The sequence below is a fragment of the Taurulus bubalis genome (genome assembly GCF_910589615.1).
Source record: "Taurulus bubalis genome assembly, chromosome: 9".
In the NCBI taxonomy this organism is placed as follows: Eukaryota; Metazoa; Chordata; class Actinopteri; order Perciformes; family Cottidae; genus Taurulus; species Taurulus bubalis.
The window spans coordinates 7255483-7281014 of record NC_136597.1 but is presented as its reverse complement, the minus strand read 5'-3'; the positions used below and the strand labels follow the sequence as shown (position 1 = coordinate 7281014).

General features: G+C 44.8%; 1 protein-coding gene and 1 long non-coding RNA gene across 2 annotated transcripts in view; both read left to right on the top strand.

The window, feature by feature from the left end:
• Positions 1-25222, top strand: part of LOC306741857 — a 140997-nt gene extending 115775 nt beyond the window's left edge. The window contains exon 3 of the long non-coding RNA XR_013771064.1: positions 25047-25222. This is a non-coding gene — a long non-coding RNA (uncharacterized lncRNA). The remainder of the gene's footprint in view (positions 1-25046) is intronic.
• ccnd2a (cyclin D2, a) lies at positions 1868-19048 on the top strand. The gene is made up of 5 exons (XM_079224180.1): positions 1868-2074; positions 3435-3650; positions 6528-6687; positions 13395-13543; positions 18741-19048. Exons 1-5 carry the CDS (start codon positions 1883-1885, stop codon positions 18912-18914), a joined length of 891 nt encoding a protein of 296 aa, XP_079080306.1. The 5' UTR covers positions 1868-1882; the 3' UTR covers positions 18915-19048.
• Positions 25223-25532: the final 310 nt, after the last annotated feature.

Below are 25532 nucleotides of genomic sequence, written 5' to 3'. Positions count from 1 at the left end.
AGAGAGAGAGAGAGAGAGAGGGAGAAGAAGTCTGCCCAGTAACAATCACACAGCGCTGAGGAACTATTGGCTATGCAAATAGACACACGGGGAGGAGGAAACAACTTAGAGTGGAAAAAAACTTTAAAGAGACATTTCCCCCACTTTTCTCACAAGCATTGCTATATAGCCAACAATCGTCGAATGGAAATTAACAACTCTAAAGCTCTGAGGACTTACAGTCCCCAGTCTTGTCCTGATGCACTGAAGTCTCGTTTCATTCAAGGCTCAGTCTTTGAAGTTGACTAAGAATAGGAGGGGGATTACCATATTTACCCATGCAGATTCCCTTTGTGACTGTATGTGAGGCTAAATCATTTGGCAGTCATTTTTTTAATTATCACGCTCAATGACTTACACTCTCAGCTTCGATTCCACCTGCTTGTTTTTCCATAAATTAGCAAAGAAGTCTGAATAATAAAAAAAAAAAAAAAAGTGATTTATAGCAGGAATTGTTAAGTAGGTTGATCATATTTGGGTTGAGCAAAGTCAAGGGTCTTTGGTGGAGGGACAAAGGTCTTTGTGTTATCTTTAACAGAACATATGAAAAAAAAAAGAGAACGCTGCATCACGTTTCCTAGAAAGCCATCGCAGAAACCACAAGCAGTTGGTGGCTGCAATGAATTAAATAGTTCATAAGTGTGTGTGTGTGTGTGTGTGTGTGTGTGTGTGTGTGTGTGTGTGTGTGTGTGTGTGTGTGTGTGTGTGTGTGTTCGCGCGCGTGTCAGAGTGAGTGAGTGGGTGGGTGGCTCTACCCCGTGCGTGTGTCCGTGCGCGAGCACGCGCCGCTGTAAGTGAACATGTCGCGTTTAAGGCCACATACATAGCGTCGACATGCGTCATGCTCCGTGAGGTTCACTGAGTCCGTTTGCGAAAGCTGCCTGACATGTGAAGGAGATAGCGATGTTAAAAAGACACTTTTGGGAGTTGTTCTTTCTTTCTCCTCTAAACTGTTATTCTAATAAGGAGCCACGTGCCGCACTTAAAGAACTCCTATAAAGTTGGTTTCTTAAAGGCTTTCTTATGATGAAAATGTGAGTAATAATAATGCGACAATTGGAATACTTGACTCAGTGCATCATGTTATGTGACACTGACATTATTCTCTTCATTCTGTGATCATCAGAACATCAAGCAGCAACATAAAGAAACGCGTCCATTAAAACACAGAGAAGTGTTATAACTGAACGCACCATGTTGGGATGAAACATCCATCAGTCACAAACTTTAATGTAGCAACACAAATTATATAATTGGTTCCTCTCAAGCTAAAACTGTCTGTAAATGTGAAGAAATCTCGTTAAAGTGGAGTTTAGGTGGATTTATTCTGCACCTTTAGTGTTGGGGATCTACTTTTTGTGAAATGTCCACCATATATATATATATATATATATATATATATATATATATATATATATATATATATATATATATATATATATATATATATATATGATCTACATGTTTAAATGAAACACGTTGGCTGAAAGATGTCGTGGCTGCCAGAGAAGAAGAAAGCGGGACCGGGCTGCAGCATGCTGCTTCTGCTCTGTGCAGAGGTAATGAAGTGCATTGCGTCAGTGGCGCACGCAGGGCAGGCTTGAAATGCGCCTGATCTGCAGGCGGATGAAAGCAGAGGCGCGCTGTGGGGAGAGAGGAAAAAGTTCTCAACAAGGAGAGGCAGGACTACTCTTACGGAGCCCTGCAGTCTCACTTTGTATGCCTCTTAAAGACTTTCCCTGCCATCCTTTTGCATTTTTTGCTCCGCAACGCCGCGCTTATACGCTTCCGTGAGAGAAATACTACTTTTTTTTTTTTCTACTTTAGTGAAAGCACCAGCACCATGGAGCTGCTCTGCCTCGAAATGGACACCATCCGAGCTCGTCCCGATCCGAACCTCCTGTGCGATGACAGAGTCCTGCAAAGCTTGTTGACCATAGAGGAGAGGTTTCTACCCCAATATTCATATTTCAAAGTCGTCCAGAAAGATATTCAGCCGTTTATGAGGAGGATGGTCGCGACTTGGATGTTGGAGGTAAACCGAAACACCGACAAGTCTTATTATTTCCGTGCTCGACTTTAAAGCCTCCTGATTTGTTTTCTGACTGCTTTGCTGGCCGCTGTTGGCAACTGTCGCGCAGTAGATCCTCATAGCTCTCGATCCCGACTGTTTATTCCTCATATTCACCTAAAGTGTCGCTTTCTGTCATTTCTTGCCATTTTTGAAACTGCGGTCGCGAAGACGTTGTTCGTGAAACTTCCGAGCTGTGCGATCTGTGACACCGAAAGGATTTCTTTAGTCCTCCTCACGTGTTGCCCCGTTGATTTTTTTATTGTTATTATTTTAGATAGCCTGATTATTTCCATGCACACGTATGCACTCCCCAGCGCAGTGCTGCCCTGTGTTCCATCGCCATGTTGTTTTTTTACAGGAGCGCTCGTGCTTTTAAGAGGACTTTACAGTGTCATAAACGCAATAACAGCGACGCAAACCCGTCGGCAATGACAGAGGACGGTGTTTGGTGTCCACTCAATGTAGGAAGCATGTCAAAAAGCGTTGCAAACATTTGATGTATCTATTCGAAATGTCGGAAGGGGCGAGGGCCTTTCTGTCCTCTGGGTCTTCCCCCCGACGCATTGCCTCACTCTGGAATTATGTTCCATTTTTGACACTTCGTCCAATATTTTTGGTCAACATCCATCTGTAAACAATCTCGAGCCTTTGCGCTTTATTTTCATGTAAATATTGTCACGGTCCGACGCACTGAGGATTTTTAATTAATTTTTGAAATAAATATATCGGGTCGTCGGTGACGCACATCGGACCAACCTCTCGCTACTCGTCTTTTATCTTGACGTTTTATTCACATTTATCGCGCACGGATTTGGAAATGTATTGTCGGGTATGATACAGAAGACCCGGCTGAACATTATGATGCGAAGGAAATCGGTCCAGACAATTTATCTATATTTTTAATTATTTTATGAAAATATGACGAATGAAAAAAAAAGTGTGTTTCCGTGTGCTGCGCTGTTGGGTGTTTTTTTGGCTCGACTGATTGTGACTTGAATTCATTTCTTGGTGAACTACAGGAATGCGACTCTATTGACAGTATGTGTCTGAGACCTATTTCCTTCTTTGTAAAATATTCTAATAATTCATTTATGATGTCGCAACCGATTAGGGCTGGGCGCAAATTCTTGGCCTGGCCCCAACTATGTGTGTCATTGGATTTATATATGTGCTCTTTATGTGATTTAGACGTGTGTTTCGTTTTCTCCTAAAAGTGTAATATACATTTAAAGTGCTGGACAACACGTCTGGTCTCTGCAGGCTGGGTTGCTGATTCCAAAACGCTGAACATTGCTGCATTGTCTGCTGTCTCGTTCTTCAGGTTTGTGAGGAGGAGAAGTGCGAGGAAGAAGTTTTTCCCTTGGCCATGAACTACTTAGACAGATTTTTAGCAGTGGTACCCACCAAAAAGTGCAACCTGCAGCTGCTGGGAGCAGTGTGCATGTTTCTTGCATCCAAATTGAAAGAGACTCGTCCATTAACCGCAGAGAAGCTTTGCATCTACACAGATAACTCCATCAGACCACAAGAGCTGCTGGTAAGCAACAGTTGGTTCAACACATTTCACACAATTCACTGTCGCACTTCTGAGGTTCATGCTGTCATCACCAGCTGAGCCGGACTTCATGATGTATGTGTTCATGATATATGTGTTCTGTGTTTGTTCTTCAAAAGAGGGGTTATTTAGTTTGCTTTAAGGTATTCATTCACTCACAATGTGTTTTTTGTTTTAATAATTTAGCTCAAAACATGACATACTAAACTCCTGGGTTGTTCTCATTTCACTGATTCTGTTATCTGGCGCCGTCATCAAAAGGTGCACGAAAAGCAAAAGCCTCGCTGAGAATTGTTCCACAATGACTCTCTTCACTGTAGGAGACCCTCTGGGCTTTTACAGTATCCATCGTGTCCGTGCAGTGGTCTCCATCGCCATCTAGTGGCAGATATTTGCACAGAGCAACGAGGTCAGCTTGAACAGCAGCCAAAGTTCTGACTCTGTTCCTGTCAGCCAGAGAGGGAGAGACACACACAGAGAAACACACGTTTGCCTTTTACAGTGTAGCTTTCATCTCAAAATAACCATTGATGCAAACAGTTCTGATATTATGTCATATTCTTTTTGATCCTCACACATTTCTCACCAATGAAATGTAGCTCACAGCCACGGCGAAGCCTCCAAGTGATGGTGCAGGTGTGTCAATTAGACGAGACAAAAAAGGCCGTGTGCGACGCGGCGTCTTTGGCCCGATGGCACCGGATGCCTTCGCCAATTAATTGACTCAGTTTCACACCAGATGAGTGTTTTCACCCACTGCTCTGTGGCGCTACATAAACATTCCTCAATAAACAACAGCCTATCCCACCCATGTTGTGAGAGAGGCCACATATTACGATTCAGACGTGGCTGATGGTTGAAAGGCCTCGCTGCCTTTCGCCGAGCTGATTGATGCAGTATAGATTCAAGTTCCTGAGCTGCTATTGGTTTTGTTGGGTCCTGATCATTTTCTGGAACGTATTTCTGCCTGGGAATATTGTGTCCGAATCGAATCGGCCCTCTCTTCGGAGAAGGGTGCAATAGTCAGCGTATTTGTAGTTGTAGAGGTGATAGGAAAACCGACATCAAAAGGAGGATTCAAAATGAGAAAGGGACTGTGGACTTCTGTTAAACGGTATGTCGTGCTGCGCTTCACCAGAAAGCGTATACCTTCATGTTCAGTCTGAAGACCAAGCCTTCAGTCCCTGAACTGGTTTGCCGGGGCCTCTTCTCAGTGTTTCTGTATAAGGCAGTATTTTGGCTGACATGCAGATACAGGAAACAGAGATCAGCTGCTCGGGGCATGTGATCGTTTTTTTTTTTTTTTGTCCTCCTCTTTGGTAACAATTTCTTGTAAAGAGAACCGCAATGTTACAAAGATGGTGTGACCAGAGGAAGGCAGTAGAAGAAGGAAGTGGGTGCCTGCATGCCTGCCACCCTTGTCAGTGGCGGGGTCCGTTGCCTGTGTTGCAAGGTTCCTCGTAGCCCTCACTGGAGGCCTGGATCCGGCTTGCTGGCACTGATGGAAAAAGGCTTTTGAGAGTAGGAGGCAGCCATGTTGCAAACATTAGAGCTGACGCAATCAACAGACCACTGTTGGGTTATGATTTGCGTATGATCAAATAATGTTACCTTTGCGATGGTGCTTGCACACCTCCAAGCAAGCAGAGGAAGACACCTTTAACCTTTAAGGCTGAGGTGCCTTTAAATTCTCACTTCCTCCCACATGAGTATCTGTGGGCATAAACAAAATCTCAGTTTTTAAAACCCTTTCCTCTCCTCTATTCATGTCCGTGGCATCACAGAGTTGAGGAAACATTACACGGCTGAAAAATGTCACTTTGATTAGAGAAATGCAGCTGGTAGCATGCGGGGTCAGCGGCAGCCATGTTGAGGTGTCTCATGACTGAGTCCATGTGGTCTCTCTCTCGCTGAAAAGGAAAATGAAGAGCATCCGAGGTCCCGGTCACAAGGCTGCAGTCCAGAACCAAACCACGATTTTTTTTTCTTCCCAAATTAGTCACCACCTCTTCCGTTAATCACCTCCTTCTCTAGGAAGTGAAAGTAACGATTCACACTCAGAGAAGAGAACACCACGCCTATTGTCCCTCCACATTTTGCCAAGAGACGGAGAAGTTCATTCTCGAGAGTCTGATGATACAGAAAAGGTGTTGAGTAATGTGTGACTCAGAGCCGTGCACTTCAAATGCTGCCCAAGGTTTACGTTTCCTGTGAAGTCTTTCAACTGTACGTGGCAACATTGTGGCAACAATTGGCCGAAAAATGCATGAAAGGAAAATAATCGCATCTCCTGTGGATACAAAGTTTAAATAATGAATAAGACAAGATTAAATAATGAAACACTGGTAGACTTTATAACTTAACACATATGTATTGCTGGTGCTGCTTAACAAGTACAGCCTTCCTATCCATTTTTACTCTGCAATCACACACACACACACACACACACACACACACACACACACACACACACACACACACACACACACAGTAGAACCTCTGGTGGGCCTCTTTAGGAAAGTCCCCAGATGCCAGACAGACAGACGGGGAGGGAGACAGTGTTGTGAGGTCACCTGGGTTGGTGGCGCTGCTCGTGTGCTTCTCTGTCGCAGGCCAGCAGGCAGAGACTAACGTAATAACAATAATGCTTAACCTCCACACATACTAATGTAATGGTCTCTGTTCCAGTATGTAAATATGTAGTTTCACATTGTGTCACCTAATCGTTCTCATTTTTGGTTATCTCTCCTTGCTCTCTGTTCTCTCCGTCTCTCTCTCTCTCTCTCTCTCTCTCTCTCTCTCTCTTTCTCTCTCTCTCTCTCTCTCTCTGTGTCGCCCTCTCGCTCGCCCTCTCTCCAGGAATGGGAACTGGTGGTGTTGGGGAAATTGAAGTGGAACTTGGCAGCAGTGACACCGAACGACTTCATTGAGCACATTGTGAGGAGGCTGCCGCTGCCCGAGGATAAGCTGGCACTTATACGCAAACATGTCCAAACCTTCATCGCCCTCTGTGCCACAGGTAGGACTCAATGGGAGCTCATGCGTTATTAACAGGTGTTTGTCCAAACCAATGGTGCTGTTTAATAGCACACACAAAAACCATCCAAAAGATGGCCACGCAGAGTGTGACATCATCTCAATAGCACATCTTGTTCTCATTTCTTCTTCTTTTTCTTTGTGGTGTTGCAAGTGACACTGATCATGGACGCGCTGCCAAGACGAACCAAGCAGTAATGGCTTGGACCAACATACTTTCTTGTGTTGTAAAATATCTTTATCTGCACATTCTTCTTCCAGCACCGTATCAAAGCCCGCTTCTCTCGATAACATGCGGCAACAGCTCTGTTCCGAGGTGCGCCGTGGGCCAGTCCCGGCCCGCCGCGACTTAAGTGAGATGCATTACCTCCGATGGGAAAATATTCTGCCGAAGAAAAGCATGTGTCATGCAAAACATTTCAGCGTTAGACTCTTAGGTCTGACGTCCATCTTTGTCTTCTCCCGGGCTGGTATGTGCTCATGTTTTAGAAGCGTATCAGTGGCTTCCAGAGCATCCAGTAACACTTCAAAGCAGATTAGGCCCGGTTGAGGGGCATTCCCATGTCGCACAGGGTCGAGAAGAGGAATGGACAGGGGTGGAGGCAGGCTAGCCATTGTCTTTCGGCTCTTGCGGTGAATTGTTCTCTCCAGATCAAACATCCAGCGAGTCGTGGGAGGGACAGCCTTTAACATGATCTGAAGAGACGGAGAAGATGCAGGAGGGAACAGGGGAGTTAGGGAAAGCCAGAGGAGTGTATTGTTTTTGCATTGCCAATTCTAAGGCATGTCGTGTTTTCATATCTCTTTCCCCTGCCACCTTCCTTCCCTGTTTCTCTCCTCCCCCACCCCACCTAACTTCTCACGGCTCCCCGCCTACAGCTGGAGGACATGATAGCTTTCCCATGTTGAGATTCACTATAGGACAGGTTTCTCCTGTTTGCGTCACCTCTAACTCCACATGCAAAGCTACAAACAAGGCACGAGATAGGAAACTAGCATGCTTACTTGTCTTAAACAAGGATTTATGTCTTACATTAATGTGGAAAAATGCAAAATACTCTTACAATAAGGCTGTTTGGCACTCCTTTGTTACTCACTTTCTGGGTGACCCCCACCAGCAGCAGCAGCTTCCTTTTCTGCAGGCCTTCATACAGGAATGCTAACTACACCCCCTCATGGGAAACGGCTCCTTGTGCTGATATCATTCAGAGGAGTGTGTGCATAGCTAGATGAATATACAAGGGAGGTGACAGGTATTTGCAACATAAAGGGATGGAATCACCTGCACTGATGTGTATTGGATCATGATAGAAAAGTTTGCAAAGTTTTGAAGAAGAAACGCCTGTTTCCTCGCTTTCTCTGCGTCTCCCTGTCCTTCACTCTTTCCTACTACCTCTTCCTCTCCCGGTCTCACCCCACATCGCTCACCCCTTATTCTGTGCCAGCGGATTAATGAGTGGAATGACAGCGCGTCAGTGATCGGACCTATTCACAAAGCTACATTGTGAAAGACTCAGCATGCACTTTGTCCTTAATTGTTTCAATGAGGCAGTGGAAATAAATTTACGAGCCTCGTGGAGTCGTCCTCCCGACATTGTGTTTTAGGAGAGAGACTTTCTGGAGATAGCTCCAGATTAGCAGCAGGCCATTTATCTGCGTATGCTCTCCTCAGACTTGTACCCAGGCCAGCACAGAGTCAGGGAAAGACAGAGAAAGAGGGCGCAAGTGAGTCAACAATTTGGTGGATCTGAAGATCTCCGGGAATTTAAAACCCCATTTGGGGATCGTTTTCCAGCCGTAAATCTTTGCTTATCGGGTGAGAATCCTCCTTGGAGTCATCTTCTGAGCATAGCTGAGAAGGTGAGGACACGGCAGAAGGAGAAGATCTCTCAAGAGGATTTACATTTGCAAGACAGTTGACAACAGGTCACCTGTGGCCTTCCAATTTCATACAGTCTCAATCAACCCACCACCCACCACTGCTGCCCCTATTCTGAAAAAGAAAACATGCATAAAACCGCAGCTCTCTGTTTTCAAGGGAACAAGAGGGAGAAGAGGAGAAGTGGAGAGTAAGGCCTCTCATGCCTAATGGCTCCTCTCTTTTGATGAAACAGTTCCGTTCGGGCCACTCGGTGGGATTTTGTCAGGTGGCGCAGGCTGGCTCTGTATTAATTAATAACATTGGCTGGTCCATTCAGGACTATGCAAATGGCTCAGGAGCTCAGCTAGAGGCTGGGAGAAAAGAGACAAAAGGCCTGGTCCTTACATTTCATATGCAGAGCCATGCGAGGGTCAGCGCTGCGGGGCCACTTGATAGGAAACACCAGCGTTTCCCTCAGGCAGGCCGCCGGATAATAGCCCAGAAACAAGCTCATTAAGGGAGATTATGAACCTCCATTCCTACACACAGACACCAAGCACTCCGAGCTTCCTCTTCTATTCTTATTCAATTGCGGTAAAGTGGGAGAATGGACGGGGTGCATGGGGCAGACAGATGCACCCCAACCTGTCTGCTGCCGTTATTGAGCTCCGTCTTCTCGCCATATTGGCAGGGATTACGGTCTATTTCATATTTTTTTTCATGCCCGACTCCAATAGCCCTCTCTGTAATGCAATGCATGGAATGGTGACAATAGTTATAGAAGTTGATCAAAAGAAAATTTTGGATCAGGGCCAACTGTGCTGTCTAAGCGAGAGTCAATTGTCCTGGAGGACACAATGAAGATTTTGCTACAAGTTGAGATGTAAATAACAAGCGATTTAAGTAAGTGAGTACTTGCTCTTTTATCTAGAATAGTATTTGATTACTTCTTGGTTTTCTTTTGGTGGAAGTGTCTTTGGACTGTGTGAAGTAACTTGATGATTATTAACTGGTTAATACATGTTTAGTATTGGACTGTAAACTTAACATACATTGTACTACCAGAGTTGTGCCTGGATTCATATATGGTCTATATCGTGTTTGCTGATCGGCGTCGACCCCTTCAGACAGTCGCTGGTCCAGAGGCTTCATGCTTCCTGTAGCTGCCTCTCCAAGTGGCTGCTGCCTGGAGAATCCCCTCCAGACTCTGCTCCGCATTCTGGAGAGGAATGATTCATCTCAGATGTGGTCAATGAAATGGTCTTTACTGGTGTTTGTTTACATACAACCTCCTTCATGTTTGATGACTCAGAACCCTAACAAATTAGCTACGTCCTCCAACAAATTATCATCTCTCTGCACGCTCCACTGATGTGAGGAATTGTGTCCGGTCCAGTTGCATTGTCATCACATGGAGCAGGAAGAAGCTTCCGGACAGTATGCTCCCAAAAATGTGACCCACAGAGTGAATCATGGAGTGGCATGTCCTGGTGTAATCAGCATCACACTGTAAATACTGTGGCCAGCTGAGTCACACCAGAAACACAAAGAAAGATTTTATTTGGGCTTCGGAGGCTGCAATTATCGCACCAATAAGGTTTTAGAAATCAAAATGTTTTTAAACTTACATGTTTTCCTTGGAGGTCACGCTAACCACAAACACTAATATTTGTGATCTGAAGTAAAGTAAATGTTTGTGGCAGCTAGTTTGACCTGAACATTTATGTCATGACATCCAAATCTTTCTCTGCTTTCTTTTTTGATAGGAGGGTGTTTATCCAAATAAATTTCAGCTACAGACATAGATAGACAGAGAGAGTTTTTGAATATTTCACCTTTATTTCACCTTTTTGATCTGATTCGAATCTGTATGCTCCTCATCGCTGGCTCTACCAACGCCTCATGGCTGCAGCTGTGACAGTGGAGGCGATGGTGCAAGGCTGAGGAAAGCTGTCACGGGGTGCAACAATTTAGGAGGAATTCTGTTTTCTGGCAAATGAGTGGAAATCACAGTTTGAGCAGTGTGCGAAACTCAGACTCTCCCAAGTTTAGTTTGCTGTTTGACTCCAGAGTGACAGTCTGGAACTAAAAGCTGATGGAATATGACAGATAGTTGAATTAAGGTATTGTTTCTTGATCAGAGATTTCTCCCCTTGCCCAGTTGTGAAGTTGTTGCCGTTTGTGTGTCTCCAGGAGTTACATTATACCCTCAGAGAAGCCCTCTACAGACCTTGTTTTGACTCCCAGGCTGTGTTGCATTAGCGGTGAAGCACACTGTCATGCCAATCCCAAAATGATGTTTGTTTTTGCCTTAATCAGTCAACAGGCCCAGGGTCCTCGTAATGCTACTCCTTTAATAAACAAGGTCAATAAGTGCTACATGTATAGAATACAAGACCCTGATTTATTTCCCTCGAAAGAGAGTTTTTTTTTTTTTCTTCTTCTTCTTTTGGCTGTTATTCAACTTTCCAACTTTAATTAATTTACAAGTTTAATGTGCATACTGTGCATTGCAGCCACCCAAGAGGAGTGGGCCATGTAGGGCAGCAGTTTGTGGGACCAGAAGCCCCGAGGATGAAGTTTCAGGGGGGTAGGAACATGGAGGAATGGAGATGAGGGCGCACACGGAGGAGAAAGGGCCATTGAAGGGGGTGAGAGGCGTGCAGGCCAAGGCCAGCCAGCCGCTGCTCACAGGGAGCTTTCCATCGCAGGCGTCCCCACTCAGCTACATACACTGTTTATCCTCAACATGAATATCAATGAGGGCCTCCTAAAATACGGCCATTCTTCCCCCCACATGCAGCAGCCACCAGGCCGGAGTGTCAGCCTGCATCGGCTGCACGCGCGCGTCCTTGTTCTGCTACAGACCTGTCTTGTCTTGAGTGCGAAAAATCAGCTTGCTGCCCACTGTCCGCCACTCAGCTCTCCCACAAACCAGCGTCTGTGTGTGTGTGTGTGTGTGTGTGTGTGTGTGTGTGTGTGTGTGTGTGTCTCTCTCTGTCTCTGCATCTTAAAGCATGCAGCCATCAGTGCATTGTTTCTTGTCCGTGTCTCTTAGGTGTCCGCCTCGTTGCCTGTCACTCACTACACACGTACAGTAAATCCGTGTATGCCTTTGTCTCCTTACCCCGCTATAGAAAGTTGTGCTCTTACAGCAGTGATGTAATGCTGAGGGGCTTTGTGTGCTCTTTCCTCTTGGCTCGAGGTAGCCTTTAATAAATCGCCCCTTGGCAGAGGCCCAGCGGCTAACACAGGGGTGTATAATAAGTTCATTTATTTGTCAACACTGAGCCCACAAGATGAGAAAGCGCCTGGCTGTGCATGTTAAAAAGGCAGTGAGGGGCTGCCTTTACAGCTATCAAAGGGCCCACCTCTTTGATTCCAGATTAAAAAAAAAAAAAAGAAGAAGGAAGAAGAAGAAAAATCTCCTTCATGGCCATCGCACACAGTTTGCTTTGCAATTGAATATGGCAATATGTTAATGTGCAGGCTGTTTCTATGCCCCCACTGCCCACTCCTCGAGCCCATAGGTGGCCAAGGAACAGAGGAATACTTGTGGGGGGGTAGATGGGAGGCAGGAGGTGAGGGTCGCTGGAGGGCAACTCTTTTCTTCTTCCAAAACCTCACAAGAGTCTGGACAGAGACTTAAGAGTGATGTGCATTGGAGTCGTCTACCCCCTCCCCTCCCAGCAAGCCCACCACCTTCCCTTCTTTTCTCCTTGTTGCCTTGTCGCCATTCGGTCCATCCCTCCTTCTTCATCCCCCTCCCCACCCCCACCGACCCCCGGTCCCCCGTGTCTCTCAATTGGGTGAAATGAGGTGATGACTCTGGACAATAGAGTCACACTCTTCTGCCTTCCCTCTCGCAGGCCCGCCACTCTATTAATATGCTAAAAGATAGGAGGGCCGCCAATGCAAACCGCTGCCTGTTGTAGCAACAAAGACTGAGGCATGTGTGCCATTCACTGGCCCCGTCTAAGCAGGCCATGTGTTGTCCGAAAAGAAAGGTAGAAGTTGAGCAAGACATAAAGAGAGAATAGAGAGAGGTGTGTGTGTGTGTGTGTGTGTGTGTGTGTGTGTGTGTGTGTGTGTGTGTGTGTGTGTGTGTGTGTGTAGAAAAACGTTCTCTCTCACTGTCTGTCTGTCTCCCTCTCCCTGTATGCCAGTTGCCTTGCCTTTTCGGGCTTCTGGCCCGTTCACAAGCTGTCTCATTTGCATTATGAATGACAGTGAGGGGAGCTAACAAGGTTATTGGTCTTTGAGACGCACGCCTGTGACCACACGTGGAAAAAGGACCTACAGCAGTGAGCATTGGCAGAGGCACTGAGCCTCTTTATTCCTCCCTTTCCAAGCGCTATGGGGCTTTTTTCAGCGAGCACACGATTTACTCAGGAGATGGAAGAAAAGGGGCCGGGCTGGGGAAAGGGGGACTGGGGAGGGGAGCGAGTGAGGGTGGTTGCTTTTCAGCTCCTTTACAAGCCAAGTGAACCCTCATTATCCAGGCCCCCTGGTCATTAGTGAGCGCTGCGTTCAGACCCGGTGCAATAGAGGGATTATTTATTAGCTGACTGCTGGATTACCAAATCATATTGTCTCTTGGGGCGACGTATGTGTACCTTTTTTGTGGAGCAAATTAATTGAAAAAGTGCAATTTTCAAAACCGCACCAGATGAATAAAGAATCCAGTGCAAATGTACTGTTTTTGTCTTTTGCCGATATAAAGATTTGAGCACCTTGCTTAATGTAACAATAAAACCCTCTTTGTGTAGTTACCACACTAATAGCACTGGAGATGCATTTAACTCAATTGGTATTTCTTCTGCTAACAGATTTCGGATTCGCCATGTATCCTCCCTCCATGATTGCCACAGGAAGTGTGGGGGCAGCGATCTGCGGCCTGCAGCTGGATTCATCTGACCAGTCACAGTGGGGCGACAGTCTGACAGACCTGCTGGCCAAAATCACAAACACGGAAGTGGTGAGTTTGACTTTTTCTTTCTCTCCCCAAAACAAAAACTGAGTTTAAAACACTGAATTCTAATCAGAGTTTAGCTAAGAGGTTGATACTTGTGTATGGACATTTTTGGAATATTTGAATGAAGAGGAGTCTCCACCGACACCAGTTCGGTGTTCGCTGTTATTTATCCAACTATTCGAAACTGAAATCCCATTAACTCATCTTATTTCCACCAAAACAAATATGTTCTTTGGGTCAAGAGTTAGGAAATGCTGCATGTCTGTTGAAGTTGGAAGTTGGAATGGCTTCTTCACTGGATTTTAGCTTTCCATAAACCCATTTGTTTTGTGCAAATTTGTGCAGATTTGTCATGAGAAGCAAAACATTCAAATGAGGTCAACAATGTCTTCATTAAAAGAAACCCGGAACTGCATCCGTTTATATTATGCGGTCTTTTCTGACCGATGCTTGACTGGACTTTGAGCTTGCATGTGGCAGGTTTCTCTTCCTCTCCATCAGTCCGGTCAGGCTGCTCAGGGCCCCGTCATATAAAGAATCCTCTAAATCGAGCCAGGTTGAGAGCATATACAGTATGCTCTGTCGCTGACAGGAATGCTGGCCAGGCCGTTGTGTGGCTGTCTGGGTATAGTGAATGTTGCGGTGGTGGGTGAGTTGAGTCCAAACACAGGCAGGGCCTCCACTGACTCTGAGATGCCTGGCTTTCATCACACAGATGGGAGAGGACTTCAGCTTGCTATAGCTTACTGTAAGGGTGAGTAGGTGGGCAAATCTACAGAGGGAAAGATGAGTGAGACTGGGAGGTGATGTGTTACGTTATTCTTTATTAGTCTGTTTGAGGAAATAAGTCTTCTCTCTATTCAAGAGCAGTGGGCAGCCCCAGCACAGTGCCTGGAGAACCGGCACCAGCTCTGAGGCCTCCGATTACCAAACATGATGAAAAGGGCTTTTAGTTAGTTATTATTTAAACATGAACATTTTAAAACCATGTGTGCTCACTGCACAGGCAGCAGATCAAAGAGTGTGACACTGAATCCCTGGTATGTTTAATTCTGCCCCAAAAGGAGGAAAGGTTGGAGGAGGAGGTGGAAGAAAGCTGTTGAAGTGTGAAAAGGACACTGAGGGTGGAAAAGGAGCAGGGGGGGGCTCCCACACGCCTCCCTCGCGACAATCAGCCCTCTCTCGCCTCCTCCTATGGTCCATAATGCAGCGCTGCTGGATAGCATGGCTCCCTCTGGTGCGAGTTGTGTGAAGTCTCGCTCAGCAGCTGAGGAAAAACAAATAGCTGACCTCAGCAGCACAGGGCCTCAGTGTGTTTAGGCTGCAAGGTCTCAGACTTGAGGGAATTAAGTCGCTCTGTGTCTCTGTGATCAACTCCTCACATTCCTGGATTCAGACAAGCCATGGCTCGCAGTAAACACAGCAGGCAAAGCAGAGGGCACCCTTCCTAATTCAACATATATGAGAGGCTTTAGTATAAACGGCTAAGAAGCCAGCCAACAACAAACACGTAAGAGTGTATATTGGTTTGTAGACGTGTGCACCACTTGTTATACAACGTAAAAAAAAAAGCTACGCTGAAAGACGGATGCTCAGAAGTAGTTGGCAGCATTAATAAGATCACTGATTGGGCCGTTGTGCTTTCACACACAAAAAGAGAGGAAAGGATGAGCGTTGACTGTGTCATTTTAACACGTACCCTACCTTCTTTTCCCAAAAGCTAAACCACTATATTAGTCAATTCAATACCTAAGGCTCACCTCAGCTTCAGTTTCAGTTTAAGCTGCAGTCATCAGGGAGGTGGTTTGAACCTGAGTCTAAATGTGGACACTTAACATACTGTATTTAGTTTTGGCAGGCAGTGTAGAGGGCAGAACAGAGTATCGTAACCAGCCGGCCGAAGGGCCAGGCAAAATATGAAGGCAAAGCAAGTTTCGCCAACCTCTGCAGCTGCTGCTGCTGCCAACAGCATCATCGCCATCGCCACCCCCCTGGTTCCCCGCTGGCATCTTTGGTATCCAGAAGCTGTGGTTTTCCAGTGGAAATGTGATAGGGCCAAGTCACCATCTTAGGCCGCTGGAAGAATGTGCGTAGCCTCACAAACACCTGGTGTGGCCAAGAGGGGCTCCCTGTTAGGGACAGCAGACGGGCTGTGTGCCTGAGAGCCAAGTCATTAATGTGCGGAGGGAAATTTGTGAGAATGTGGTGAGTTTCCAGTGGGAGGCTGATCAGTTGTGACTCCCCTAAACTGCACAGGTCATCTGTAGTGTCAGAAAGAAATATATGCTCCAACACAAGAGATCTTGACAAATGGTTAGTACATAAAGGCCAAGTGTGTAGAGTTTCCCTTTCATTATGGAATGATAAAGCAGGAAATAGAGGTTAGAGAAGTGCAAGGGTTTAAGACCACTTCCTAGATTTTGTTGTTTTGTGTCAACTTCTCTCAGTCTCTCATTCATCTTTTTTTTTCTTCAGTGAGTGTCTCACACACACATACACACACCAAGACACCAGAAACACATTATCCCATTCCTCCGCCTTTTCTGTTTTCACTCCTTTTTTAATGTTTTAATTACTATGGTTTCCATCGTGGCCTAAATACATCACTGAGATGGTCAAGTTGGGTGATGGATGTGAAATCTCTGGGGGAGGAATTCAACAGCAGTGTGTCGGAGCCAGAATGCTTGCAACAAAGATGCATTTATTAAGAAGGATTATCACTATTAACGCAGCCTGTGGCGTCACCGCTTGTGGTGTTTCGGTATGCAAGCTGAAGAAAGAGAACGGTCACATTTCCTATTGTAACTTGGAAATTCAAGTCATGCGGTGACTCCTTACTTCCAAGCCTCCGGATATTTTGTTTTAGGATTCCCTTAGATTTGTAGTGTGTGTCTGCCAGTGTGTTTGTTTCAGCTGTCTGACCACCAAGTCCTCCCAGAGCAGCTAACATGGTCTTGTGTGGTACAGTCAGCAGTTAAAACACATTCCATGGCTTCACACATTTCTTCCTTTTGGTTTTGTCTGTCTGCACAACTCCCCCCCCAACCCCCACCGCCAGTGTCACAAAGGCCGCCCAGGGATAATGCGCATGCCTTGATTTGTCAGGAGGACAGACTGTTGCAGTATGACGTATGTTTGAGGTCGGGCAGAGGGAGGCCGTAACGACAAGGGAGGATCTGAGGTTGGTTGTGTTTTTTCCGGGTTAAGGCTACAAAATAAGATGCATCGGTATAGCGCTACCACCCATGGCCAACTTATTTGGTATTGTTGGCCCTCACGGTATCCAAATACCCAGAGTTTCACTGAAAACAGAATTGGTGTTTTCAGTAGTCACACATTGAAGTCATTAAAGTTTTTCGAATAAAGCCCATGGGGCTTGGCATGGGATCCGAACCAAACCGTGGAGAATGTCTTTTAAGAAGTGAAGGCGTGCATTCTTGTGGTAAGACACAGCCAGTTCCTTTACATGTTCGTTCGCTTTACTTAATCTTCTCATAGGAATTGGGATTTTATGAGCAATGGGGCACATGTTGGTGGGAAGATTCTGTGTGCACGCGCCCATGTTAGCAGCCGACCTCTGGAGGAGATTAAGGGACAGACGCTGGTCGGGTTTCCTCCACGTCAGACCCATTGCTACACAGCCCAGATCAGTCCAACCTCCTCAACATCAAATCATTCTGGTTTGCTAATCATCTGTAGTGTCTGGAGAACTCAAAATGGAAGGGGCGTCAAGACAGGAATTACCTCATGCAAACTTCAGCAGAACCCCTCTCGTCAACGATTGTGTAATTTCCATTGATTTCTTAGTCTCCTTTTAGAGAGATTCCACTTGTATAGACTTGTACAGAATTGAAACAAATCACCAGTCTTGAAAGTTTGGTTCGACATAAAAAACGTATGTAGTTTCCCTTCGACAACACGGTGCATGCCTCACACCGTTATGCGTCATGCTGTCGGACCTTTGACACTGTGACCTTTTGCCACTCACCCGTATGCAGCTCCCGAAGAGCAATTCAGATGTGAGTGAGGCCTCTGTTCTCATTTCATCAAGGCCCAGCGGCACCAGAGGCTGTAACACAGGCTCAAACTGTGGCCCATCAGGTTTTAATTAGCTCTAAATTTCTCAAGAATGTTTCCTCGCTCCACAAGCGGTACACTTTCACCCATCCCTCCGGCCATGGGGCGCTCTCAGTCATGTTTCGCACACGGCGCTTTAAGGCAGGGGGTTATTCACGAGTGTGCTCGTGTAGTGCGGAAAAGCAGGCAACTCGGCTGCAATTGTGTTCTGCTGCTTTGCCACCAGGGAGCAGTGTCGGGACAGGAACTTCCATACCAGTTTGCTCTGTTGCAGCCGCGTGCTCTTACGGAATATTTTTTTGTCATCGCAGATCATCACTCGAAAACATTTTTGAGCTTTTCTCTGACGCGGTTGCTAACAACTCATTTAGCACCGCTCTCCCCTTTACCCCCCTCCCCAGTGAGTCGCTCTCTCTTCATGCGCTGCGCTGTCCCCTCTGTCAACCCTCCATCAGGGAAGGATATGAGGGCTCAGTGCTGTTGAGAGGCTCCTCTCCCAGGTGGATTCTCAGATTGCCGCCGCGGCCTTTGATGGTGAAAGGCGAGCCGACCAGGTCTCAGATGGATCCCCTGCAGGCAGGCAGGCACACAGACTGGCTCTCGTTAAAAAAGCACCACCTTTGTGTTCCCACAGGAGGTGGATGTAATTAACATAGCTTTAGTACTACCTGTGTTTCCAGCTGCCGTTGTCAAGGCTACTTCTGTTTGGGTTTTGTGTGTGTTTGGGAATGGGAATAGGAATGGCGGAGGTGGTGGGTGGTTGGATGGGAGAGGCAGTGGTGTGCGCGTGCTAATGCATGTGTGCATCCGAGCACATGAGCGCTATAGGGGTGTTCAGTGCACAACCCTGGTGGGCTGATTTAATGCTTGAGTCTGGTCCATGTCTGTGCTCAACCTTGGCAATAGCTGGAGCAGCTATAAAGTGGATGGGCATTTAAAAGCCCTGGCCCATGTGCCGCCGCATCAGGGGTCCCGGTTTTCCCATTTCTCCTGTTACTAGTGAGGATATATGGAGAAACCGTGGTACTATATCTGTTGATTCAGGCAAACTGAATTGCATTAACTCATCTTGATACTTAAAAATATATTGACAGCTTTGTCCTCCCTCTCTTGTGCATTGCAGGACGTTCTCAAAGAGTGCCAGGAGCAGATTGAGCGCGTGCTGGTGAGCAGCCTGCGTGAGGGCCGGCAGCAGCAGCAGCAGACGCAGCAGACGCAGAGAGGCCCCAGCGGGAAAGGCCTGGATGAGCTGGATCAATCCTCCACCCCCACAGACGTCCGCGATGTCAACTTGTGAACCACCAGAGGGCGATATTGCACAGGATCTACAAAAAAAAAAGCATCATGAAAAAAAAACTCAATTTTCTTAAATGCAGAAAAAAAGAACAAAAGAACAAAAATGTTAAAAACACAAGCCCTTTAAAAGAAAAAGAACAATGCTTGCTAGTTTTTTTTTTTGTGTGTGTAGATTTTCTGTTCTTCAAGTCAAAAACACCTGCCCAACGAAATAGATTTTCTATGATGTTCTAGTCCAAAAGCAACAAATTTGATACAAGATGAAGCTCTGTGGTGCCTTGGATATACAGAAGGGAAGCCAATCATATTTGCATTCTGCCTTTTGATTGTATAGTATGATCTTTAAGTTATATTTTAACCATGGTAGAAGTTGTGGAAACTATTCAGAAATTACATGGGATCACGGTGGGGCTTACGTTTTTTTTCTCTGTTTTGTTTTACATGAGTATTATCACTATAACATTCATGGCTGGTGTAGGAGAGGACACAAGCTCCTCGGTCATCAGAAGGTCCACGTGAGACAGAAGAGGCCGTGAGAACGTTATGCTAAAAGTCGATGGAATTATAATAATTATTGGTAGTATTAGTAATTATTATCATTGATATTATTGGATATATTGTGGAAGTGAGTAGTAGAGATCAATAAGCTCCTCTTGTCAGGCTGCTTGTGTGTCAGTTAGTGTGCAAGCGCGTGCGTTTAAATGCGAGTATGCCAGATAGCATGCATGTGTGCGTGTGTGTGAATGCTACATGTGAACCTGTATCTATATTAGCAGTGTGCATTCTATGGCGTGAGGCACTCGAGCAAAGTCCAGTCGCAGACTTACAGTCAAAAGACTTTGGAGCAAGAGGAGGCTACACATACTTTGTCCATCAGTATAACAGGGCATCTATGCTATATCACTGCCGTCATGCATTAACAGTGTATCAGGGTTCATTGTTGGCCAACAATAAACCCATGTGCATGCACTATGAGTGAGACAGATTTAAGATTTAGCGAAGGAGAATTTGGGCGAAGGGACTTTCACTCAGAGCCCCTTATCTTTCCACGAGCATTTTTCCTGAGGTGTTGCACCTCAGACTCAGAGGTCATGTGAGGTGTTTGTTTATTACTGCCATTCTGTTAATAATACAGATACTTCTTTCTTTTCACGTTGTTACGATATGGTGTTTCCTTAGTTGTGAAAGGCTGCTTTGAGTCTGGACACGGTTGTAATGACCTCCCACGAGTGCAGTGTGTATGGCACATGAGAAAGCAGGAGAGGACGATGTCTTGGGGAAAAAGTAATGCGATGCATTATTTTTTTTGTCTGGAGAACATTGGACTCCTCTTTAATAATTAGCAGGGAGGGAACCGGGTGTGGCGTGGAAAGAATTGGAAAGAGAGGGACAGTTTGCAACTAAGAAGTCCCTGTTGAACTGTGGGAGGCACATGATCGCACAGGATGGTAGGACAGAGGGGATGTTGGTGGTGCAAGACCATGCTGCTGTGTGGAGGATTTACAGCGAGGGGCCGGAAGATGATAATGAATAAAAGATGCCCAAAGGCCTCACGATAAAACTTAGATTTCTGCATATTTTGGCTGGAATCAACATTCATGTCTCATGATGAATGTCTACAGTGACACAGCTAAGTGAACAAAAACGTTCTTGGTTTGGAAATGGAAAAAAAATGAGGAACTAAGACGCTGCCAGATCATGTGTGGATGAACTTTCATGGAGGGGGCGGGAGGGTGGGGGGTGGGGGGGGATTGGAGGAGTACAGGATGATGATTTACTGTCAATGCATCTGGAGTCCCACATAGGGTTGTTTAAGCTCCCCTATATGATTTCAATGGCAAAGCACTTTGAGAACATGCTCCCCAGGAGACAAGTAAATGAAATGTGTCGGAGGTGAATGGATGTTTCTCTTTTTTCCTTGTTAGCCTTTTCTTTGGTTTACTTTGTAGGGCTGGTTTCCCAACCGTCAGACATACCCTTGTCAAGCAAGAGTCAAATTACAAACTCTTTCCACAACTTGCGACGAGAGGACATTCCAATCGAAAACAAACAAAAAAACATTCCTATTGAAGCAAAGTGCAAGTTGGTGGGAAGTCTGATTGTTCAGAGAATTTGAACAAATAGAAAACGCAAATATGATTTGGAAAAATGCCTACACGCAGAGTTCACTGATCCACGGGTTCTGTTTGATTTTATTCTACTTTGTCAAGAAATTAAATATTTGTTTCTACTTGAATTTTTCTTCATATTTATCTGCATCACAGCCACAGATAGTCACACAGGGCAGCAACGAGCTACGAGAGAAGGTGGTCGTAACATCTAATATTTGCACATGTTCTTCAGAGGGCCATGAGGTTTGCATTTTTAAGACGGGAGAGCCTTTGTTCGGAGCCACCTTCACTGATGTGTGCTTCAGTGGTTGGTCAGTTTTCTATGGTGCTGGCTTGTGTATTTCAAGCCGATTGTCTGTCAGTGAACACATCTGTCCCCTGTGAGCTTTGCTGCTTCAAATCATTGGCAAGGGGGTTCAACAGCCAAACAGACACCAGCACAAAACAAGAGACAGATCTTTTTTGTTTTTGATTTTGTTTTTAATGGGACACGAGGCTTTGCCACAGAAAGGTGTCGTTGACTTAATGCTTGAGTTTTTTTCTTGACGGTATGTGACTTTGCTGAGTGTATGTCCGTCAAACTGAAGATAAATGCGGGGATCACATGTTTAAGTGATGTTTTTCAGTAAAACTGGGCAATTGAATGACATATTTGCCAAAACATCCCTGTTTGAATATTTGATATAACCTCTTCATTTTGCCTCTGTTTGCCTGATGTTAGCTCTCTCCCGAACGTAATAGTTGTGATTTTCTATCCTGCAAATTATTGTTGCATGTGTTATATATTGAGACCATCTTTTCAATTTGTGTTTGATATATTTTATGGGGTGACCAGACCCACAAAAGGGGTTTTCTAAGATTTAGAGATACTGTATTCCAAAGTGAAGAGAGGACAGAGGAGGAGGTGTGAAGACATCAAGAAAAAAGTGTCAATATTTTTATTGAGTTATTGTTGTCTTTTTGCGCTGCTAAAAGCTATGAATTTGTGTCATTTATACAAAAAAATAACATTACCTAGTTGTGATGTGTCACTTGAGTGTGCTGCTATTTTATAAACATGTGTATTATAATATAATTATTTTACTGCTTAAGAGATACATTCAGAAAAAAAAAGAAGTAGATGGTGATAGAAGAACATGAAATGACTATTCGACTGGAAATGTTCTTTGTACAGTTTGACAGTTTGCTTAGATAGCATGTCTCCTTTCCCCTTCTTTTATCTATTTTTGCTCTCCTTCAGTCACATTCTACATCAGTGGTATTTCCTATACCTCAGGATACTGGACAAAAATCAAACACAAACAAAACCTTCACCTATACCTCTGCAGTTAGGTCGCCTGGAATGGAGGAGAAAGAGTACAATGGGGAGGAGGCGAGCAACGACAAATTAGCATTTTTGTTTGAGGATTCCCACTGTTTTAGTGGGGAAACTACTTGCTCAGTGAGATGGATTTAACCTTTTGGAGGGCGGGCACAGCAACATTTCTTTTGGGGGGGTGGGGGGGGCGTAATTTCATAGTTAGTTCAAGCATGTTCATTTCTGTTCATCTTGGTGCTACATCTGACTTGTTGTGTGCGAGATAGGGGAAACAGCATTCCTATGATGGCCAAAGTACAGTTCTTGCTTTATACAACCACAATCACTCGGAATGTCAGTAAATATGGATTATGTATGTAAGAAAGATACATTTTGGTCTGAAATATTAAATGTGTGCGCACCATTGTAACTTCCACATATTAATGGGTTGAGCTGGACCTGATATGTCCAACCATAAATAGGTTCAGCCTCTCTAGACTTCAGTCTGGGAACGAAACACTCTGATATCTGGAAGTTTCAATGGTGCAGATTTCCCTTCTAGTTGCCCCGCCTCCACTATAACTCATATCATGTACCTCAAATGTCTGTTGCACAACCTCTGTTCAATAAACTTCTGCTTTAAAGGGTGTGACACCACATCAGCTCACTATTTCCCACGCCTCTGCTCCTTTTAAGCGGTGTGTCTAATTGTTTCAGGATCAATAGACTAGTTTGTGTGTGAGTCAGCAATGATGCAGCAGAGCAAGGTTCAGCTGCACTTAATCATTCTACAAGCGTGGGACAATATGAGTTCAGGAAGACCAGTTATAAACACTCCCTGAAAAATGTGTACACACAAGAAAAATGGGATGTAGTGATATTTCAGCTCAGTCCAATAAATCTGCCTGCCACCCAAAGTTAAGGAAATGTACTGGTAAGAAAAAAGGCTCTTGACCTCTGACCACTACCGTTCTACCTGAAGTGAACTGAGAAACTGAAATGTGAAGGGAGTTTAAGGACAACGGAATTTATAGACAACTACATAGTGCAAAATCAGTGCAAAAAAAACATGGCAGGCTGTTTGCCTCCTGCTGCACCCCTCATTCATTGGGGCACATTATATTGACTCACTGCATAGTTTTGGTAGTCTAGTGACCCATTTCTGTATGTAGCATAGAAATTGAAGGATGGTTAGAACTTAGGTCCCCAAGTAGGCCTGGCTTGACCAGATAAAAAATGTGTGGCGAAATGTCACAAATGAAGCTGGAAGGCTTGTGTGACGAGACCAAGTGTGTTATTTATGCCCTCTAGTGGTGGCACTTATTTATGTATTTGGTTCTCACACATTACTATGAGCATTACTATATGTGTTTAATATACTGGAATTGATGTAAGCCATACTTCTGACAGCCAAGACATTAGGATAGAATTTGTTTTATTTTATTTGAGTTGGTCTTCTGTAAGCGGGGTACCAGCAGTGTGAGGGTTGTATTATATCTGTTAATTGTGTACTGGTTTGTATGCACTTTTTCCTTTACATATAATGATGTATTTGCCTATGGTTTTTAAATACAGAGTAGTCATGGGTGGAAATTTCACTTTTATACCTTTTTGCAAAACTATTTACATTACAGAAGCCAAATACAAGGTGTAAAAACAGAATAACAATCACAATACTATCCAATTGCACGACATTGTTTATTACGTTCACAATATTGTACTAATTTCCTCGCTGCTGCCCAAACAGCATAGATCTACCTGCTACTAGGATGGGGTGAATGTCATAATATTCCATCATGCGTGGCCTCTGAGGTTAAAGCACTGAAACGCACACATACCCAGTCAGCAACACATCCTCTGATTCATCAACATACTCAACCCAATGCATCATGGGATATATCTTGCCATTAAACAAGCTTCTGAAAGGGACAGGATCAGAACCCTCGGTGGAAAGCTACAGTTCTAATTTGTCACCCATCTGTATCACAAACCTGACCCACCAGATGGTTTATTACACAGATTAATCTGAGAAGTATTCATAGAAGACTGTTTGGAAAAGGGCAAAATTACTTGGCAGTGATTGGATCAGCCATCTTTCAATCAAAATCAAAAATTGTTCCATGGAGAAAATCACTGCGCCAAGTATCGTTCTTTGCTCTTCTTTCAATTAAGACATGTTCTCCAGTTCTGATGTAACGGATGCTATTGCAGCTTCCATGCTAATCTCTTTAGAAGCTGCCATTGTTGTTTAGGACTAACAGTCTCTGTGTCGTCTCGCTCGCACCTGCCATACCCATAGCTGCTAGTAGCTCCCCACAGGCCGCTGATTGGTGTGTGCACTGGCTTGCCGGACAGAAACACACTATTTGAAGCCTGACCAGATGGTTTTTCGTGTGATATGTGAGCCACAATTCTGACCAATCTTTTGTCATTGTGAGAATCTCGCTGCCGTGCAATGTAACCAAGGCCTCTCGTACTGCGTGCTCATCAAACCCTTCACCAGCTACAGCTTTCTAGTTGGAGTTCTTAAAGTTGAAAGTGATGTAAAAATGTAAAGAATACTAGCTAAAGTGACTGTATTCACACATAATAACCCACTGTCCCACTTACAAACCGCCACACTAGGAGGTATCGAGCCGAGATGGGCGGTCCAGCTGGAACATTATGACTGCAACACCCAGTACAGGCCAGTTTGGCACAATACTAACTCTGATGCTTTGTCCAGAGATCCAGAGGAGCTGGAGGCCCCAATTTTCAGCCGCCTGCTGCTTCAGTTCAGACACATATCCCAGCAGAGCCACCCTCCTCGGCCTATACATGTGAACTGACATCAATCCCACCGTGCGGGACTTGGCACCGCCCTACCAGGGTCACGATATAAAATATAAAAATGTCACAATATAGTATGTCAAACAAATTTCAAGTCTGTAAACATGTTTTTCCAACTGAACTCTGAACTGTAAAATTGCTCTAACACTCCTGCTGTGATCCTGTGTTGATTTAATAAAAGTTACAAAAAGCAACTGGATGTCTGTCATTATGTTGCTTCTTTTATAGGATGTTGTATGAATGATTTGTTTGGAGAAAAAATCATGATAGATAGAATATATTAAAGAACTTTTGAAATATGTAATTATTTGGCACAGTTGTGAAATAAACTTAATCCATAAAATGTCTTCTAACTCCAAAGTTTTGAGGATGCAAATTCTGG